At 43.0% G+C, this 21,793-nt stretch overlaps 2 protein-coding genes across 11 annotated transcripts in view; one reads left to right on the top strand and one right to left on the bottom strand.

Annotated features, from left to right (window-relative positions):
* The window catches only part of SLC19A3 (solute carrier family 19 member 3), a 37,295-nt gene that overhangs the window by 11,698 nt on the left and 3,804 nt on the right, over positions 1 to 21,793 (bottom strand). For 3 of the 10 annotated variants that reach the window (XR_014511867.1, XR_014511868.1, XM_083442797.1), the window contains exons 1-4: positions 18,466 to 18,549; positions 7,417 to 7,486; positions 2,444 to 2,604; positions 692 to 1,514 (exon numbers count right to left, since the gene is read on the bottom strand). Coding sequence is in view for 2 of the 10 variants with exons in the window: in XM_083442797.1 (XP_083298923.1) it covers positions 692 to 1,514; positions 2,444 to 2,604; positions 7,417 to 7,444 (1,012 nt within the window). In the remaining 8 variants the exon portion in view is untranslated. Of the gene's footprint in view, positions 1 to 691; positions 1,515 to 2,443; positions 2,605 to 6,158; positions 7,491 to 18,465; positions 18,550 to 21,793 lie in introns of those variants that run through there. The other 7 variants (XR_014511870.1, XM_083442798.1, XR_014511869.1 and 4 more) reach the window with 7 other exon arrangements.
* CCL20 (C-C motif chemokine ligand 20) lies at positions 18,480 to 21,051 on the top strand. The gene is made up of 4 exons (XM_083443063.1): positions 18,480 to 18,591; positions 19,091 to 19,205; positions 19,992 to 20,069; positions 20,587 to 21,051. Exons 1-4 carry the CDS (start codon positions 18,489 to 18,491, stop codon positions 20,621 to 20,623), a joined length of 333 nt encoding a protein of 110 aa, XP_083299189.1. The 5' UTR covers positions 18,480 to 18,488; the 3' UTR covers positions 20,624 to 21,051.

The following is a 21,793-nucleotide window of genomic DNA, read 5'->3' as shown; positions in this document are numbered from 1 at the left end:
TTTTGGCCCAAAAATAAGTCATACCTTTAAAATTTGGAGGCTTGGGAGCTGCGGACGAGATGGGCACAATTGCCCCACGCTCTCGGGGGGGGGGGGGAGCTGCACCGCTTTGCCAGCTGTATAAGGTCGTGAATATAAGCTGCACTTTAACTTTTCACAATCGGAATTTGGGGGAGGGGAGTACGGCTTATTTTCGGGCCAATACGGTATTTCCAGAGCATAACCGCTGTATAAGCCGCAAGTCAACTACTTGCATATTTGTACAGAAAGCAAATACAATAGCAGTACCTAAATAAACAAATCTATGTGATCAGACACGTCATCACATTTCTAGATAGGCACAAGTTGTGAGCTGTGGACCAAACTCACTGCAGAAATAATTTGTTCCCTCCAATTTATTTCTTATGACTATGGAATTTCTGATGTGCACAAAGAGTTCCCCTCCCCAGATATCTGTTCATTTTCACTGCTGCATGTGAAAATTACCTCCACTGAAATAAATGGCGCCACTTGTGTGCCCCAAAACATTATGCACGCCACACCTAGATGGCGTGTGGGATTCTGGAAAATGTTTTATGATTTCTCATATCTGGTTATCTTGTTCACCTTCCTATGCTGCATGGGAATGGGGGAATTAAGTCCATTTACATGGTTGTTTGCATACAGGATATATTTTAAGAGGGATACTTACTCAGGAATGTGGCTATGGCTTCAACAGCACCATTGTACACTTGAGAGCTATGGGAAGGTGCTTTAGCATCCCACAGTACCTGGACGTAATTCAAAACCTGGTTAAATCCTGCAGTGGCTAATGCCCACCATATTGACCAGTAAAGGAGTTTCTTTGTGGTGTAGCATTCCTTCAAGTCTTTACAGAGCTGGAGAAGCACAGTCAGAAAGCGATTCTGGTCTTTTGTTTTGGGCAGTTGATCTACTGGCACATTCTGGAAGTTGGCAGATGATGTTGTTGGAACACATGGATCCCATTGGTGGCTTGGCTGGCCTGAGACATTTGGTGGATTCTTATCTGTTGGTCTGATGGATGCTTCTGGGGAAGACGTTCTATGAAAGAACATACTTTTTTGAGGCATGGGTAGAAAAAATGAAGACATAAAGGCCACAGAGACAGAGGCCATGGTTATGGCATTGAGGTAAAAATAAGAGACATGGGCCAAAGAGACTAGAAGCTGGCCCAGCAAGGAACCAATGGTGGATGCCACGAGAGTGATGCTTCTGCAATAGCCAGTGACTTTTTGGTAATGGTCAGGACTGACAACACTGTATATGTAGGCATAATAGGCAACCTCTGTGGCAGTCACCATGCCATAGAAAAATTCCACCAGCTGCATGGCAGGCACACCATATGCAAATAAAAGCAGCAGCCAGGTGATCAGGAAACTAACTCCCTGGAGAATAATGACAGGCTTATAGCGTACATAGTCTGTGATCAGGAATACTGGGATTAGTAGAGCCAAGTAGGAGTACGTCCAAACAGGGAAAATGTGCTGCGTCACCTGGAAGGGAAAAGGAGGAATTTTGTAACACTGAAAGGCTACGAAATATAAGGCATGAAAAATATAGAAGCACTTATTGAAACTACAAGGTTTCTGTACAATATAATTTTACGGTGGAGACCCTAGGCGAACTTTGGTAGCCGAAGCATGTTTTCTCCTCTAACAGCTCCTCTGTCTCTTCAGTCCCCTATTTTCTCCCATTCAAGTTTTGCTAGCAGTTAGTGGCTAGCTCACCATCTCATTCACAGCCTGGTCTTTCTTTAGGCACAACACATGGGCAGCAACTTGCTTTGGTTAATTCCAAACTGGCATTCCAGAGCTAGATTGATAGCTGATCTTTTCACACATGATGCCTGATGCTTCATTGCTGTCATTTCTTTTTTCACACAGGGCATTTTCAGTCACTGTCTTTTATTTGCAAAGATAATACACCTTGCTCTCTTGGAGCTTTAATAATGTTAGCCACAGAAAGTAATGTCCTGGAAAGGAGTGGGACAAAACTTGCTTGCTGTGAGTTGACTGTGGGCCTGCGTGTGCAACCAGGTTGCTTTGTTACCAAAACAAAATAAAAAAACGAAAATCAGGGTGAAAGACTTGAAATGATGTTCAGAAGTAAAAAAGAAATGTATTGTGGGAGGTAGTATGTCCAACAGGTTTCAGTCTCTTCAGGAGGTGTAAGAGATGGCAAACATGGAGGAACTCTGAATTATTGTGGCAAGAAGTTCCACAGACCCTGAAATATTAAACTTAACGAAGTACACATATCTAAACTTACATTTATAAAAAGTGGGATGAAGGTAACGGTTTCTCTGTAGAAAATTGTAAGTTACCTTTTGTTTATAAGGTTAAACGAATTCCTTCCCCATTTGTAATTCATTCCCGACATATGACTGAATACCTTAGTGTGAATAAAATGTGCATCACTGTACCTCCTCAATAGTCAGGTTTTTATCAGGCCCAGCAAGATAAGGAGTCAAGAAAGCCTCTGATGGTCTCATCATGGAGAAGAAGCCATATATGCAAAGGATCAAGGTGGGTAAAATCCATTCACTGCTTTGCATTTTCCTCCAACAATCTGTCGCTTTTCCAGCTAAAATACAATGAAGCAAGAGATGGAAGGGAGAGACTCTTACTGAAAAATGCACAATGAGCCATTTTGCAGAAGGGCTGTTGCTTTCACTTGTAATACATCTGAGGGCAGCAGGCTTAGGGGCACATAGCTCTCTGCCCCCCAACACCTTGCGACAGCTTCAAGCATTTGCCACCTGAGGCACCTGTCTCATTTTGACTAATGGTATGGTTACCCCTGCAAGTTGGCATTTCATCAAGAAAATGGCACAGTGGAAATGGCTGGACACTCCCTGGTTTGATTTCGCAGTCAAATTATCAAGCCACCCACCCCATCCCTGGCAACGAAGCAGGTTACTCCCAAATACAAAGCAAGTCAATATTTATTTATTCAATTTATATCCCACTTGTATCCTCACAACAACCCTGTGAGGTGGGTTAGGCTGAGAGACAGGGACCAGCCTAAGGCCACACCAGTGAGCTTCATAGCTGATTTAAACCTTGGTCCTTCAGGCCCCAGTCTTATGCTCTAACCATGTGTGGTGTTTTTTATTAAGTCTTAAAGTGCACAACAGCTATGCCAAGAGTTAAGCCCTGGTCAGGTTCCTATTCATGGGCTTGTCAACACCCACAGCCACATTTTTATATTTTACGCAGGGCTTTTTTTCAGCTGGAACTCGCCAGAACTCAGTTCCAGCACCTCTCAGGTGGGTGCCATTGCTATTATAAGAGAACAAGGGAGGCGTTCGTGGTGAGTTCCAGCACTTCTTCTAGAAAAATAGCACTGATTTTACATATGCCCTGGGCTGACTGTACCAGAAAGCCTCTTTGTAAGACTCCAGCAAAATGCAAGACAAACATTAAACACTGTATATACTGGTAGAGTCAATTACTTATGTACTGCCCTCATGCACAGTCTGAACTTCAGCCTTCCTCTCCCCTCTTAGGCTGGAAAACCTTCTATACAACCCTTTCAGCAAAGCTGTTTATTTACTATTACTCAGATGGAGCCTGAATCAATGGTCAAGGTTGAAAAGACACAAAAAACACAGCCCTAAGGTAGTACAAATGATTCTGTCCTTCTGCATTTGTATTCAATACAATACCTTTCACAAGCTTGCAGCTGTTCTTTTGAGATCCACGGGCATATCTGCTCAAAACCTTATGAGAATCCTGTGTTAAAATGCCTCTTACTTATTAACCAGCTTGACTTTCCTCTGAAATTGTCAAGGCTCTAGTGTAGTTTCTCCAGGTATTTATTACGGTGGCTTTAACTTGCTTGTCAGAAATAAATACATAAGTATGTGGAAGTCCTTCTTTACATCGTTAGCATAGGAAAATAAAGAAGAAAGCTTGGTGTTTTACTGCAAAACAAAGCACCACGCAGGACGCAAAATGATGTAGGGGGAGAAAACTCAGCCTGTGTCTATACAGAAGCAGGTGAATCCAGGTAGCATTTGGATAAGGCAAACCTTGTTTGGTGGCAAATATCAGTAAAATGACTACATTGCCCCCTCCACCTTCAATGATCATGCAAGTTTAGAAAGTCATTAACAACAATAGCAATTCTAAGTAGATGCACACTTAATGAGGATCAAATGATTGGCATTTTTTTTTACTAGCCAAAAAAATATTGTCTTTATATTACTGCTTAGAACCATCTCTAGTTTTTTAAAAATAGTGTATCATCATATGTAGAGAAATTCGGTTCTAATTTAATGGTGAACCTATTTAATTCACACTTTCTGAAACAATACGCAAACGAAACACAGCCATCCTTAAAAATTCACTTTTGTGAAATTTGCAATGCAGTTCTCCAGCCAAGTAACGTCTACAGAAATGCATATACAGTACTGAAGCAAAGTGTGCCTAAAATGCTTATATTAATGAAAATAGCATGCAAAAATTATTTCTATTAGGGGAAAGTGCTTTGCAAAGTGTGTATATTAGTCATAATAATACATGTATATTAGTAGAATTAACACAAAAATGATGGTGAAATTTCACAAGGTCCTTCAAATTATATATTCACAAACTGGAAATGTAGAAATGTGTATAACTAAATTTAAGAATGGAAAAATTAGAAACAGAGAAACTGAAATTGACAGATTTACTCAGGAATAGCAGAAGGAAGAATTGCAAGAGGTTCTGGCTGATGGCTTGTTCTGTGAATTACTGTCAGCTTAAAGCTGTGCATTAAAACCATTCAAATAGCGAGAACCCAACAGCAAAAGCAAGTCTGATCAGAGTGTTTGCACCTGCCCCCCAAAATAAGAACAAGGGACTGTGGCCTAGGGCTGGCCCAAGACATTTTGGCATTTGAGGTGAACGACAAAATGTTCCCCCTGCCAGGGAAAAAGGGGTGAGTGAAGAGCTACACCAGGAACAAGGGGGAAGAGAATCAAATCAACCTTACTCTATGGTTGAAATGGAAGTCAAAGTCTGCCATGGCAGGTTTTGTGGGGAGAATGGGGCTGCTCTGAATTATGCCAGGTTGATGCAGAGCCCAGGAAACCCCAGAGGGCAGACCCACTAGTCCTTCCCTGGGGCTGGGAGACCACCAGTGGCACCTATTTGCCAAGAGGTTGCTGTAGCTGTGGCATGGGTGGTGGTGCCTGCTGAGAAGGCAACAGATCTGGCCTCCAAGGAGCGTGTCGCAGCCATCCCTGCCACTGCAGCACCTGATGGTGATCTGCTGCCCCAGTGTATCCTGCCACCAGAGGCAGTTGTCTCATCTTGCCTCATGGGTGGACCGGTTCTGCTGTAGGCATTTTTGGCTTTAGTATTACTTGGCCCTGACTTGTTTGCTCTTACTACATGCCTCTCTTTCATTTGGATGAGGTTTCCAACCTGCTTTGCAAGATAGCTTATTCTTCTCTTGTAAACACAGCTGGAATCCTAGCAAATCTTAATCAAAATTACTTCATCTGCAATTCCCATAGAGACTAGGAGTGGTCAGGTGAAAAAGAGGAGCTTAGAGTAGCTACCAGTATATCAATGAGGGATTTTCAGGAGGTGTGACTTGTCAAGCACAGCCACACCTGCTGGAATCACCCCTTCTAAAGTTAGTAGTACACAAGCACTAAGGTGGATCCAAATTAACTGGCACAGACCATTCCAAATTGTTTGCAGGGAAGTTTTACAACATTGTGCCAAGCAGTCATTATACCAAACTTTCCATTAATTTCCTCACCCACTTCCTTTCAATATTTATCTATCTCCTGGAAGTGGGTTTGTTGCACTTGAGCACCAAGGTTACTTTAACTGCACAACCTGAATTTGCCAGCCTGCTTTTTCACCCGATCGTCCTAAGACAGACTTCAGACAAAGAGGGGCTTTTATGGATGGAAAGAAACTCTGCCCACAGGTCTAACACTCCATTGTATATTAGTACCAAGAGTTTTCATTTTCTCTTAACATGAGAATAGTCAATGTGGTACTCTCCAGATACTGCTAGACTCCAAATCCTGATGGTAGTCTTTAGACAATGTCTAAAGTTTACCATGTTGGCTATGTCTATCTTAGCACATCTCTTCTAAAGTTTCTAGAGATAACTTTGCTTTATCATGTAGTTACCCATGCTGTCTTCTCAAGTCCTTTGGCTGGTCACAGAACCAAAGACTTCTCTGCTTTCTTCAGATGATTGAGTTAACTTTTCTCCTTTTGCCTTCCTTTTATTTCTTGCCAGTGCATGTCCTGGATTTCGGATGTTTTAAAATCCAGACAGTCAAACCTTTTCAAATATAGCGAACTCCTGATCCTGTTTCTACCTTTGCTGTAGGTTAACTCTCGGCACTTCTTATTCCACTGGCTGCGCTTGTAGTTTAAATCTTGTGGATTGTTTTATTCTAATATACTTTGGTGCAGTCTCTTTCATGCCTTGTTCTTGTTACTCCAGTCTTTCAACTTCAAAAACTACCACCGCCTTGAAAAACTGGCTCCATTTCAACATCCTCCTCTTCTCTTAAAGGAAATGAAAAACATATGACAAGGATCTTTTAATTCTGATTCTGTTTACAAAGTGGCCCCTGCTTTTTGTTAATCAGGGGGAGAAGGTGCAAGCAAGCTGAGATACAAAATGAAGTTCTGATGAGGTAATATATAGAAACAAAAGGGACCTTTGGCCTGTTTTAAAGCCCAGGCTAGGCATGCTGTATGATACAGTTTTACATTAAACTAGGACTGTGACCTGGGTAGAATCTACACTTATCTACCGTGAGATTGCTTTCAGCATGGATTCTCGTGGAGTAAAATATGTGGGAAGGGCTAGGGCAAACTGAAACAGCCATGTAAAATTTGCAAGAAAGATCATCTGTGTGAGCTCCTGTATACCACTCCCGCCCCCGTTAATAGAGACTGTGCCCAGGATAATTTCATTTTGCTGCTTGAAAAAGCAAAATGGACAATGTTAATGTGATTACCTTTACAGTATGTTTTATTTAATTTTACTACAAACCTTTGTTGATTTATAAAAGTATTTATATTCCACCCTCCTGAAAAGAAAATCTGGAAAGCTATGTTGTCCATTTCAGTTATACTCCACAGTGCTATAAGAGGGGAGATTAAGAGGGGAAATGAAAGAGGCGTTATCAGATTTTAGCCACTGAGAAGTCTTCTCACACTTTGTGTTGATTGGAGCCAATTAGAGTTAAAGGAGGTATGTGAGCCACTGGGGATTGGCCCCTAGAGTCACTCTGGAGGTGTGCAGGGAAAAACACTGAGGAGGAGTTCTATATACAGCACTCCATCTAGAAACCTTGAGAATGCAAGGTAGTCAGTTTCAAGAGAATGGTATGCAAGTTCTGTTATGTACTTCAAGGAAAACACAACTTACATCCTTCCAAAAGGAGACATTGGAGCATTCCAAATCACTTGCCTATGAATGTGCACAGAAAATAGTAGATCTAGCTGAAAGGCAAAACATGGAGATTTTCACTGATTATTGCAATGCATTTTAGTTATTATCATTGTGCATCCAAATGATTATTGTACATTCTTAGCTGGCTGTATAGGGACGCGGGTGGCGCTGTGGGTTAAAGCCTCAGCACCTAGGGCTTGCCGATCGAAAGGTCGGCGGTTCGAATCCCCGCGGCGGGGTGCGCTCCCGTTGTTCGGTCCCAGCGCCTGCCAACCTAGCAGTTCGAAAGCACTCTCGGGTGCAAGTAGATAAATAGGGACCGCTTACTAGCGGGAAGGTAAATGGCGTTTCCGTGTGCGGCTCTGGCTCGCCAGAGCAGCAATGTCACGCTGGCCACGTGACCCAGAAGTGTCTTCGGACAGCGCTGGCCCCCGGCCTCTTGAGTGAGATGGGCGCACAACCCTAGAGTCTGTCAAGACTGGCCCGTACGGGCAGGGGTACCTTTACCTTTACCTTAGCTGGCTGTATAATCTTTAAATGCTGCGAGAGGGCAGAGCTGTAACTATCAAGAAGGGACCCCACTTATCTGAATTTGCCATGACACGTCTGTCAGTATAACTCGTGTTTCCAGCAGAGGGGTCTTTCCTATCACTTGCTACCTGACCATTCAACTGGAGATGTCCAGTGACTGAACCAGAGGACTTCTGCATACAAAGCAACTGATTGAACACTGAACTATGTCCCTTCCCCAACTAGGATCTGTGCTACACAATAGGACCCCATGTTGCTACTTCCCTGAATACAACCAGATAAATGGTGTTAGCATACTTCAAGGCGGGGGGGGGGGGCAGGGTGTGTGTGCTTTGCCTTTTTCTCTGATCAAACATAAGCTATGGGGGGGGGGCAAGGAAGTCCCACAGCAGCCAGAAAGTGTATAATTACTCATTGTGATTCCCAACTTGGTTTGAACTTTGGCTTCAAAGTTAAAGCAGCAAAGGACTTGAGATGTTAGGGAACTGGATACAGGAACAGGTAAATAGTTACTTTTCCAGATTGGTCATTATGTGAAAAAGTTTTCTTCTTTAGTGTGCTCAGTCTACCCACAAACCCGCCCACAGAAAGCAAATAATGATGTGCTGCCACCATGTCAGATATATGTAGGCTGAAACTCATGTGGGTTTTGTACCTCAAAGTAGAATAATGGAATGAAACAGGTTTGTTTTAGTGGATCTATCTCTCTATCTACCAACTGCTCAGTCATCAAAACCTCTTAAGTGGCTTACATAAAATATAAATTAAAACATTTTTATAATACATATTTGTTTGTGTATGTGTGTGTAAACAGTTTTTCTTAAAAATATATAAATTGTAAATAAAATTACATATTATAATAGGTATCAGATTTACACGTCTGGGTAGGCTTGCCTAAACCAAAAAGGTTTTAACAGATGGCAAAAACAATAAAGTGGTACCTCGGGTTACGGACGCTTCAGGTTACAAACTCCGCTAACCAGGAAGTGGTTGGTCCAGGTTAAGAACTTTGCCCCAGGATAAGAATGGAAATTGTGCACCAGCGGTGCAGCGGCAGCAGTAGCAGCAGGCCCCATTAGCAAAAGAACGCTTCAGGTTAAGAACCATTTCAGGTTAAGAACGGACCTCTGGAACGAATTAAGTTCTTAATCCGAGGTACCACTGTACACCAAAGGCATCTGTCTTACATCAATGAGCAGGGCGTTCCAGAGTACAGGTCTTGCCACACTGAAGGTTCATTTCCTTGTGTGTGAAGCAAACAATATGTGACATAGAAGTGCCAGTTCTGCAGATAGAAGTGGTTGAGTGGGAGTATATGGGAAAAGGCATTCCTTCAAGTCAACTGGAATTTTGCTTCTTGAAATTTCAGGAGCCATTGTTGACAGAGAAACCTTCTTGACAAGGAGATTGCTTTGCTGTAGAGTAGGGTGCCAATGACAAATCCCCAAATAAAAGGAATTGCATCACCCCCCACAAAGGACAAAAGAGTAACACTCATCTGTGGGGCAGGAGGGTGATTTACCTAACTGGTGGTGGCAGGAAGCTGCAGCAGTGTTGTTGCCACTCTGATGGTGAGAGGGTCATCACAAGACAGAGGTGCAAGGCATAGCTGTCAACTTACAGATTTTAAAATAAGGGACCAGCAGCCTTGAAAATAAGGGACCAGCAGCCTTGAAAATAAGGAACCAGCAGCCAAAATAAGGGACCTGCAGCCTCACCTGTTCCAGGCACTCCAGTATTCCTGTCCTCCTGCAGTCTGGTCAAACTCATGCTGGTAGCTTCAAGAACACTGTCCAACCAACTTTGTAACCAGAGGTTCAACTGAATAGAATCTGAATCACATGCACCACAAGGCCTATGCAGCCTCAACTTAAGATGGCTCCCCGGCCTGGCTTTGCACTGCAAAGTTTGCAGCAGCATGTGCAACAAAATGGCGTCCAGCATTCAAAAACTTCCTCAGCTTGCATTAACTAGCCACACACAAGGCATGCAAGCTCCACCCCCCAGTCGTTCTTAGACTTCTTATTGGGTGAACACACAGCCAAGCAACACAGTTGGAGCCTCCCTCCTCTCTGGCCAGCAGGGAGGGGGGGAGAGGAGCTGCTTCCTTTGAAATTTAAGGGACATCATTTAAGGGACATTTAAGGGACATCCATCAATAAGGGACAGCCGCGGGACATGGCGCTGGAATAAGGGGCTGTCCCTTCAAATAAGGGACACTTGACAGGTATGGTGCAATGGCAGAAGGGCTGGCAATAGACCCTATTTAGCTATCAGGCCCTTGGAAGGTCCTGATAGTGCTGAGTGAGTTTGGGGAATCTGCAGATTCAGCCCAGTTTAGAACACCTGAACACAACCATTTTTATGGATAAACAGCAGAGAGAAGGAAACATCCACGGAAAAGGCTCCATCTGCCTGCTTTCTGCAGCTGAGGGCATGCACAGGCCACTATCTCACTTGCTGGACAAGTTTTTATGGCTATTCACATCAGGAAAACAACACAAGGGAAGAAGGTACCCTCTTCCAGCAGCACACCCCCAGCCTGATTCATGCACACACATATCCAATGCACGCAAATATCCAATCATGTCTCAAAGAGGCTCTGGACCCTTATTGCTTTAAAGGAACAAATGTGGGCCATTAATATAAGGCAAGGCTGAGGAATGTGTTGCCCTCTAGAAGTTGGGCTTCCGTTCCCAGCAGCCCTGGTTTGCCTGGTCTGGGATAAGAGGAAGAGAAATGGTTGAGTCTTGGATGGTCACTTTCCCTTTGACAAGTTCCAAACCAGAGACCATTTTGGTAATTACAGTGGTACCTTGGGTTATATACGTTTCAGGTTACATACACTTCAGGTTACAGACTCCACTAACCCAGAAATAGTACCTCGGGTTAAGTACATTGCTTCAGGATGGGAACAGAGATCATGCTCTGGCGGCGCGGCGGCAGCAGGAGGCCCCATTAGCTAAAGTGGTGCTTCTGGTTAAGAACAGTTTCTGGTTAGGAACGGACCTGTGGAACGAATTAAGTTCTTAACCCGAGATACCACTGTACTTCCAAACACACTTTTTCTAGTGAGCCATACTCTGACTATGCAACTCTGTAGTCTTCCTGAATGAGGGCAAATTGGTTTCATAGATTTCCAGTATCAACTATGACAAACGGATTGAGAAAGGGCATCTCCATAACATCTCTACCACCCACCTCATTAAACCATGCGCAGGAAAAGGACGGGCAACCCTGGGAACATAACAGACACGACTGTGAAGAGACGAAAGAATGAATGGGGTCAACTGCCGTGAAAGGAAGCAATAATGAACAGAAATCTCTATGACGATAGCTAATTACTGGCTATTTCCCAAAGCGTTAAAATTAATGAGAGCTCACGCAGGTCAAACCTCTTGTAGTTGCCTTATCTTGCTTTCTGTAAATATGAGAATATAACCAAGATAGGATAAGTATGTCATAGCAAAACAGTAAGGCTTCCAATAGAGAACTCCATCTATCAACCTTTCTAGATTGTCACTGAATACTGTGACAAATATCCTCAAATGTAGTTCTTCTGTTATATGGATGTCTAATTTTCTCACCTTTTGGATGAATAAAGCGCCGACGTTTTGTTTCTGGAAAGTGATTTCATTCCCTGGCTAGTATATCAAGAGTGGCTGTTAGGTAGTTTGGTGTAACACAGATTTGTCCCTGTCATGCACAGCAGCATTCCATTAGATCAGGGACAGGAAGCTTTGGGTGCCCCAGATATTGCTGGACTGACTCCCATCATTCCTGACCGTGGGTCATGATGGGAGTTGGAGTACTTGTCATTTTACAGCTGTTGGTGAGCAGCGGAGAAGGCAAACTTTTCCTAACACAAGCACAGCTGCGTTGCTGCACAGCCCCACAGAGTATCAAATAAATGTTTCCTGAATTATGCAATGATATGTGGGAGGAGTTCCTGGCACTGAAGGGACAGACGAGTCAACCACACCGCATAGCCTAAAGCCTTGGTTTGGGCAGGGACATGTTAAGATTAGACCTGTGGTGAATATTTCACATACTGGCATTTGCTTGGAAGTCCCCCCCCCCCTTTATATTTTATTATTTGTGTGAAACTTGGCTGGTGTGGTTTTCCAGGGCCAAATTTTGCTAGAAGGCAGCTATTTGGCAACTTGCTAACCACAGCAAGGTACAAGCAGTAGTGACTAGTGCCAACTGGGACTGGTAGGGTGCAAGGCAGGGAGGCCAACAGCAGGTGGCACCAGAAACAATGGCAGATGGAGGAAGAGCCAACAAATTCTAGTTTTGTCCCTATCCCCCCTTCCTGCAACAATAAGACTAAGGAAGGGGAAACTGATAGCCACCGCCACTGCCCTGGAATAGCTGTAAGAAAGCAGGCAAGTGGGGCTGGGTTGTACCACATTCATTCTACTGGACCAGCCTCCTCCTGGAACAAGGGGAGAATCCTGAGGCATGACTGCCATTTAGGTGATCACCTGATATATATATATACAGTATATGTTTTGTTCTGCTGCGGCACTGCATTGGCACCTTGGCCTCCATTTTGCATTCTCCACAGTGCTCCGTATTTACAGTGGTACCTCGGGTTACATACGCTTCAGGTTACAGATTCCGCTAACCCAGAAATACTACCTCGGGTTAAGAACTTTGCTTCAGGTTGAGAACAGAAATCGTGCTCCGGCGGTGCGGTGGCAGCAGGAGACCCCATTAGCTAAAGTAGTGCTTCAGGTTAAGAACAGTTTCAGGTTAAGAACAGACCTCCAGAACAAATTAAGTACTTAACCCGAGGTACCACTGTATCTTCATTCATGGGCATTGTGGGGAGAAATGTCAGCCACTAGGGTGGAGGTGGAGGTTAAACTGGTAAAGAACATTGAGAAGATTCAGCAAAGTGGCCTTCTTTTTCAGGGGTGGTGTAGGAGAAGCTAAAGAAAAACCTTAGAAAAATGTCTTCCGAGAAATGTTGGCTCTGCTGTAGAGGAAATTCTGAGAGAAGATTTGTGAAGTACACTGTGTTAAGCCAACCCATTACAGTGCTAGGGATTAAGCTTTCCAGCATGACATGACAGGGCCCTTTGAAAAGACACAGAGGAGAATTTGAATTTGAGGGAGCTGGACCTGTTCCAAATTACATCAACACACAGCAGCATGTTTCGTGTGTGTTCTCTCCGGTTTGGCTTTATTGAAGGAACAGCTTCCTCCTCTGCTTTGTGCAGCACAGCCCTCGCAATCGGAAGTTACACTCTGGACTTTTCCCTTCCAATTTGCAATTCTTTCTTCCTTGTCTCTGCTTTGCTAAAGAGTTTCCCCTCCCCCACTTCTCTCTTTCATAATAGCTTTGAGCGTGGCAGCAGAAATTGACGTAAGGTTACACTGCATTGTAATGCAGGAAATCTACAGAATGAATAAAATGCATTTGACTCTAATTGGCTCTATCCTTCTTCCTTTCTTTAGGCAAAAAAAAAAAATAATCCCCCACCTTTTTGTGGGTGGAGAGAAATGGAGCCTGGCCAATTTTATACAAGCTGTACATCTGACCTACTCCAGAATCAGAGGAATCAGTTGACTTTAGCCTGTGGCTTCAAGTCTTCTGTGCTGCCACCAAAAAGGTTCACAAATAAACCATTCAAGATAGTAAAGCACCTGTAAGGTCATGTAATGAAAAGGAAATCAGTAATGATAAGAAACCCTTTGCAATTGTGTAAGCAAATATAAAATATATTTCCCACAGAGATAACAGAGTCTGTCTCATCAGCACAGTGATGCATGCTTGTGCAATGGGATGTTCCCACTTCCCCCTTGTGCCCACTGCATCCTCCTCAAATCTGTTCTAAAGGGTTTGGAGAACGGTCCGTCCGTCCCCCCCAAAAACAGAGTTAGGGGTGCATGGGTAGAGGAGAGGAGGGAAAATTCAGCTGCTCAAGGATAAATCTTTGTACTGACAGAACAAGTTACTTAGAGCTACATTGAATTAATACTACTCCTACTACTACTAATGATAATAAATATTGCCAGGAGATCTGTGGAGATATCATGGAGGGGATGGTCATATCCCGAGGAGGAATGGGAGCTTAGGGAGCCAGCACTGGATGACCATGGGAAGGTTCCTAGGGGGAATGTGAAATTGGGACGCCAAGAAGTGTGTGAGTCCAGGAAGATGGCCAGCAGTCCAGAGGGTGGAGAGCTGGACCCAGAGGAGGGACCAAGCAGATTGACAGAGGAGTGCTCTGCCCCTGTGTCATTGGATACTCAAAACCACATACCTCCTCCAGTCAGTGTGGAACCATGGAAGTGATTGAGAGTAAACTGGAAGCTGAGCTGGCATGCCCATTGTCGAGAACATGGCCAAACTCACTTGAAGGAGTTCCCATTTACATGACTAGTCCTGGGACTATGGCTGTTTGCTGTGCTAGAAGTTGTGCTTGCCCTGCTCTTCAAAAGAAAGGTTCAAGGGGGGTTGTCACTCATTGGATGAATATCCTGACTTGCACTTAGCCATGTACCTTGCCTATGTGCAGTTCTGATTTACGCATTAAAGCCTTTGGCAGAAATTGAACTGGGAATCTGAGTTGTTTGTCTAGTAGTGAGGGCCAAAACACCAATAGATCTCAACCCCTAAATTGTTTTGCCTTTGTTCTTCTGTGGCTTCTGAGAGGAGACTAGAATATCCATATTACAGTAGATCTAAGAGGTAACTAATTTGGAAGGTCTAGGTACTTAAGTTTGAAAACAGAGAATGTCTGAACAAATCAGTTAAATTCTGAATAATGCACATAGTTGTCTCTCTGGGCCAAAGTAATGTCAACTGTGTGAGTGCAATCAATGTATGTGTGCTTTTGTTATGAAAAAGTGCAGGGGAGTTTGGAACCATGGGGTAGCTTGGTTGAAGAAAAGGGAAGTTGGATTTCTATGAGAGGTTGAGGAAAAGGTGAACTTCTCTCCACATGTTCTTCCCTTTATAACTAGGGGGATTAAATAAAAAAGAACCCTGGGTGATTGAATGTAATATTCTGCCTTGGTTTGCATTTATTTACACTGGGGGTTTCCAAACGAACACTCCACGCCCTGACAATCTTGTAGCATAAGATGGAAGTTCCCTGGAGTACAAGGCTTGTTTGGTGGCTGAAACAATAATCTCAGGGCATAATCAGGGTTGGGAATTTTATTTGTTAATTAAACAAAGTTATAACTGATTTGTAACTTCCTTCTTATTTTAGAAGGAACTTCCCTTGAAGGAGTGGGAAGGAGCTTGGGTAGTCCTAGAGCCATCTGTCACTGGACGCCCAGGTATTTTCAGTGGTGAGGAGTGTTATTTCCTAGCTATGGCTGTTTCACCAGCTATGGCCACTCTTGGACAGAGATTATCTGACCACAGTAATCCATACTGTGGTAACTTGTACATAGGGTGTCCCTGAAGAGGGTTTGGAGGTTGCAACTAGTATAAAGTACATCACTCAGGGTGCTTGTAGAAGCTGTGGGACAGTGATATATAACACCTTTTGAAAGAACTGCACTGGTTGGCTATTATCTTCAAGGCCTGATTCAAGGTGCTTATGCTGACATATAAATCCCAAAATCAATTGAGCCCCAAATATCTGAAAGAATACAACTTCCCATACTAATCTGCCTGGGCATTAAATTCTGCAGAGGGAGCTGTACTTGTTTGCCCACCACTGAGTGAAGTCTATAATGCAGGGGTCCATGAAGGAGCCTTCTGCATTGCAGCATCGCCCTTATGCTCCAACCTTATTTTCATTTTACAGATGGTTTAAAAAATACCTATTGAGGAACACTGAAATGTACTGTGAATTGGGAAGGGCATTAATGTTAGATCACTGACTTGTCATAGCGAAGGGGCTTAAATAACTCAGAGAAGCTATGAGCTATGCCATGCAGGGCCACTCAAGACGGACAGGTCATAGTGGAGAGTTTTGACTAAACGTGATTCACCTGGAGCAGGAACCGGCAAGCCACTCCAGTATCCCTGCCAAGAAAACTCCATGGACAAAAACAAAACCCAGCAGTGGCCAGAGAATTGGAGAAGATCAGTGTTACATCCCAATCCCAAGAAGGGCAGTGCCAAAGAATGCTCCAACTACCACACAATTGCGCTAATTTCACATGCAAGCAAGGCTATGCTTAAAATTCTACAAGGCAGGCTTAAGCAGTATATGGACTAAGAACTCCCAGAAGTGCAAGCTGGATTTCAAAGGGGCAGAGGAACCAGAGACCAAATTGCAAACATGCGCTGGATTATGGAGAAAGCTAAAGAGTTCCAGAAAAACATCTACTTCTGCTTCATTGACTACGCAAAAACCTCTGACTGTGTCAACCACAGCAAACCATGGCAAGCTCTTAAAGAAATGGGAGTGCCTGATCACCTCATCTGTCTCCTGGGAAATCTCTATATGGGACAAGACGCTACAGTTAGAACTGGATATGGAACAACTGATTGGTTCAAAATTGGGAAAGGAGTACGGCAAGGCTGTATATTGTCTCCCTGCTTATTTAACTTATATGCAGAATTCATCATGTGAAAGGCTGCACTAGATTAATCCCAAACCGGAATTAAGATTGCTGGAAGAAATATCAACAACCTCAGATATGCAGATGACACAACTTTGAAGGCAGAAAGAGGAGAGTGCAAAATATGGTCTGAAGCTCTACATCAAAAAAACTAAGATCATGGCCACTGGTCCCATCACCTCCGGCAAATAGAAGGGGAAGAAATGGAGGCAGTGAGAGATTTTACTTTCTTGGTCTCCATGATCACTGCAGATGGTGACAGCAGTCATTAAATTAAAAGACGCCTGCTTCTTGGGAGAAAAGCAATGACAAACCTAGACAGCATCTTAAAAAGCAGAGACATCACCTTGCCAACAAAGGTCCGCATTGTTAAAGCTATGGTTTTCCCAGTAGTGATGTATGTAAGTGAAAGCTGGACCATAAAGAAGGCTGATCGCCGAAGAATTGATGCTTTTGAAGGGGACGACAGAGGACGAGATGGTTGAACAGTGTTCTCGAAGCTACTAACATGAGTTTGACCAAACTGCGGGAGGCAATGGAAAACAGGAGTGCCTGCCGTGCTCTGGTCCATGGGGTCACGAAGAGTTGGACACGACTAAACAACAACACTAATTGTTTAATTGTATATTGAAATGGAAAATGATTCTGTATGTGTGTTGCTTAAGGTTTAACATAGGAAATTACCATTGAAGCTAAGTAAGAGCTCCCAGTAAGTGTCTAACAAGTTGGTAGTTAACTAGTAATGTATCTCAGCTGGCTCTGTTATGAGCCTAACTTAGATTACATAGTATTCAGTTGCAAATCACCATTTGGAGAGAGTTGCCTTTGTTCTCAAGCCACTGAAGACAAAGGTCAGACACACTTTGCTCCTAGGCCTTTCCCCTAGGAAACACAGATCTCACTTCTAACATCAGTGTTAATAAGCCACCCCAATCTCTGCCAAGCAGTGCACAAAATTCCAGGAGTCTTGGCCCTGAACAAGGGTCTGTGTCTCTGCAAGGCAAAATAAGGCAGTGTCTGTCAAATATGGTTTATTTACAACCTGAGTGTAGATGGAGTACAGAATTTACAGCATCCTCACCTCAGGAGCATCTAGTCCTTCCCCATCACCTGGCATTGCATTCAGAGCCATCCTATGTGCCATCTCTTTGTTTCTGCTTCTTGCCTCCACAGCAGCTCATTGAATTCTGCACCACTCTTTCCCAGCAAACATTAAATTTTCTAAAGGCACAAATTTTCCTGTAACATCATGTCCCCATCACCTTGGCAACCTGCCAATTCTCCTGTCTCTGACCACTCCTTGGAGTGGGAGGGGGCTGAAGGACAGTTCTTTTGCATTGTCAGCAACCCTTAATGGCACATCACCTGGTTCCCCATGGTTCCTTAATGGCTCTGCACTTAGCCAGCCCAGCCACGCTGTTTTGCATAAGCTAACCCATTAATTCCTTCTCTGCCACAGTTCTGCAGTTGTACTTTCCCTTCATATCCCCAAAATTAGCTGAATACTACTGTTTATTGCTTTCTAATATTCACTGACAGACTCTGGTATCCCAGCTGTGTTAACGCACATGATGTAGAAAAATGATGGGGAAAAGGAGGGGAAACTCCACAGTTCCCTAACACCTACTTGATATTCCAGAGAATTAACACAATGTGCGTGATTTCCCCCCTCCTACTTGGGAAATAGTATTTTGGAATTTCCTGCACCTACCACTCCTCAGGAGTTTTGTCAGTGAATGGTGATGTCACAAAAAGGATCTATTCCCTCTTCTGTTTGGCTACACATACATCCCTATATTAATTAACCAGCACTCAAACAATGCTATAAAATCAGCTAACTAGAGTAGGTAAGAGGGAAATCCCCGTAATTGCAAAGCGGAACAAACGCCCTTAGGTGAACTGCCAGAGATCTCGAGCAGGTGTTATAAATAAGCTGACTGAAGCTAGTTCACTCACATTTGAAGAGTCAAATTCTTTTGATGCACATAAGCAGCAGCATGATCATGATGACTGGCTTCAACATGAAGAATGTGCCCTTAGCTGTTCTGGTGGGTCTGCTGCTACTCCTGGGCATGTGTGAAGGTGAGTGGTGTTTCTGAATACCTCTTGCTCCAGGACTCCTTGTGATGCTGAAGTATGTGCCCTGAAAATTAAGATGGAAGATAGGAGGATTCCCAATGGCTTAAAAAGAAAGAAGGAAAGGAAGGAAAGAAGGAAAGACAGACTAGTCCGGAATAGTGTACTTCAACCTTGTGTCTCCATCTGCTGTTGGAATACTTTTCCCATCTTCCCTGACCACTGGCTAAACTGGTTTAGGATGATGGATGTTGTACTAGTTCACCAACTTCTGGGCACTCAACAATGAAGAGTAGTCTAGAACATTATTGGAAATGCTTGCTATCTGATAGCAAATTGATCCAAATTATGTGCACTAGGAAAGGCAGTGATAGAGATGAAAATGTTACTTTGTGCCTAATTTAATATATATATATATTGTAATCTGCCCTGGGACCTGCTGGTAAAGCCCAAGTAATGAATTAAATTAATTAATCAATGTATATTTTTTTCTTCCTCACTCCAGCCCAAAGCAACCAAGATTGCTGTCTTTCCTATACCAAGACACCTCTTCCTCGCCGGATTATCAAAGGATTCACAGAACAGCTTTCCAGTGAAGTCTGTGACATCAATGCTGTCATGTGAGTTGACAAAATGAAACAATTACTTGTATCAATGAAGGAGAGTAAAAATAGATGCCCAATCATCCAGGAGTTTAGCTCAAAAAAGGTCTCCAAAATGCTTCAAATACTGTGTTTCGAGCAGCCACAATGAAACATTATTTTGATCCCATAGTTCTTAAACCCTGTAGAACTTGAGAAACATAAGATGGGACAAAAATTGGCATTTCTCCTAAACCAGGTCAGAGCTTGTAGCTGAGCTATTTTTAGTATCTCTTTATTTTTGATATCAGCATTTTTGCTTTCTTATCCGTAGTGTACACAACTTTAGTTACACTGTACATAACTTCAGTTGTTGTTGCTTAGTAGCTTTTAAGCCTTTTCAGTTGAATGCAACTGAAAACAGTCAAACAACAAAGCTTGCAGGGGAGCATTCCTGTCTCACATTTTCCATGCAGTCAAAGTGCACTAAAATTTCATGCTGTCACTAACAATGCATGACACAACTCCATTCTTCTTCACCTCCCCTATTTTTTGTGCATTCGTTGGTTTCAGGAGGATCTCTTTCCACCTTAGTTTGTACACACACACAAAATGCCGACAGCTTCAATCCATACTATGGTGATTGACTGCCATGTAATAGGCTTTGTATGCAGCAAACCCAGTGCTACACATTGGGCTGAGAAAGGACCCCCCACAACAGCATGCTGATTTTGTCATCTTAGAAGATGTGACCTTTCTACTTTATTCTGCTGACTGTAACTGTTTGTTATTTAAAAAATTGATAATAGTTTTTGCTCTTTCTAGATTTCACACTAAGGGTGGCTTGAAAGCTTGCGCAAATCCCAGAGAACCTTGGGTGAAGAAACAGCTCCGCTTGTTGAGGTCAGTAGGAGGAAGGAATTGGTTGCCCTGGCAAAGCAAATAATAGGATCCTCTAGCTGCCCTATAACAGTGCAATCCTAGGTTTGCCTGTCAAAATATTAACTATGGGAGGTTTCTATAATATCGCAGCTGTGCTCAAGAATGGTGAGCCACACTGTGAAAATGAAACATTTCATTCTTCACTTCTCCAATAGGAAGAAACAGCAGCTTAAGGCTGGAATCCTGTGCACACTTGCCTGGGAGTAAGTCTGAGTGGGACTAACTTCTGACAGGCAAACCTAGGATTGCACTGTTATAGATATAGGGCAGCTAGAGGATCCTATCATGTTATATGATGTTAGACTCCAACTGTCTTCAGCTTCAGCCAGTATAGTCAATGGTGAGGGAAGATGAGGGGTCTCCTCCACTAATATCTAGAAGACACAGGTTCTTCAGTTTTGGTATATAAGACAGGAGAGCTGTATGGAAGCAAGGAAAAAAATAGCTTACCTATTTATTCTTTCTCTTTTTTTTACAGTAAAAAACTCAATAAGATGTCACACTTTCCTTTTTGAAATGAAGCAAGAGGCAGAGCCTGGTCAAAAAAAACTAAACTAGGTTGAAATCATATTTCTGGACACTGTTGTGTGCTTGCTGACCACTAATCCCTGGATTTTCTGGAAGCATAAAAACTGATTCATATTGTATCAAGTATTTGTTTGAATGGAGCACCCCATCCAAGATGCTTTGTTTGCTTATGCTGGTTCACATTTTGTGATTAACTGATAAATAAGTGTGTGTGTGTATGTGTGTGTGTTGTGTGTCTATCTATCTAATGTTCTTCACTGGGTCAAGTTCACAAGTCTGTCATATGATGTAGATGGTAATGATCACTGTCATTGGCAAAAGGCTGCTGCTATTAGGTGTACTACTCATTTACAATATTTATTTTATAAAATTTATATACTGCTTGATTATAAAAAGAACTCTACAAAACTTTAAAGTAGTTGTCTTATTGCTTGTTATCTCTGGACTGCCGCCTTTGTTTGGACATTCTTTTTAGATGAATAATATAACAGTTCCGTTGTGCATATGTTGCTACATGCGTATGCGTGCACACACACACACACACACACACAGAGAGAGAGAGAGAGAGAGAGAAAGAGAGAGAAAGCAAGAGAGAGATTTGTAGGTTTAGGTATATAGACCTTTTAATGTTTGAAGAACACAAGGCAAGCCTGCTGGACCAAGCCAATGCTCCATCTAGTCCAACATCCTGTTCTCACAGTGGCCAGGAGATGCCTGTGGAAAGCCTGCAAGCTGGGCATGAGCGCAAAGCACTCTGCCTACCTGTGACTCCCAGAAGATTCAGAAGTTGCTATATAAGTATATATCCATGGGAGGTTTGCAATATGAGATTGGGCCTTTTCAGTGGTGGCCCATAAGTTGTGGAGGGCACTCTCCCAAGAGAGGCATGACTGGCACCATCCATATCAATTTTTGGGTGCCAGGCAGACTTTTCTCTTTACCTGGGCTTTTGACTCTTAATCCAAAGGGTAGCCTCTCTTAGTGGGGTGGGATTAGTAAGTACTGATCTGTTTTTTCTGTGTTTTTAAATGCTTGTTGAATGTCCTTAAGTGGTTTTAATGCAAGTTGCTTTGGCTCACCTTGCAAAAAAAGCAAATAACAAATACAATAAATAAACAAATATGGGAGAGAAACTGGAATATAATAATAATAATAAT

This window comes from Podarcis tiliguerta (assembly GCF_965153285.1).
Source record: "Podarcis tiliguerta genome assembly, chromosome: 5".
Taxonomy (NCBI): domain Eukaryota; kingdom Metazoa; phylum Chordata; class Lepidosauria; order Squamata; family Lacertidae; genus Podarcis; species Podarcis tiliguerta.
The sequence above is the reverse complement of the archived record's forward strand: the minus strand, read 5'-3'. Positions and strand labels throughout refer to the sequence as shown.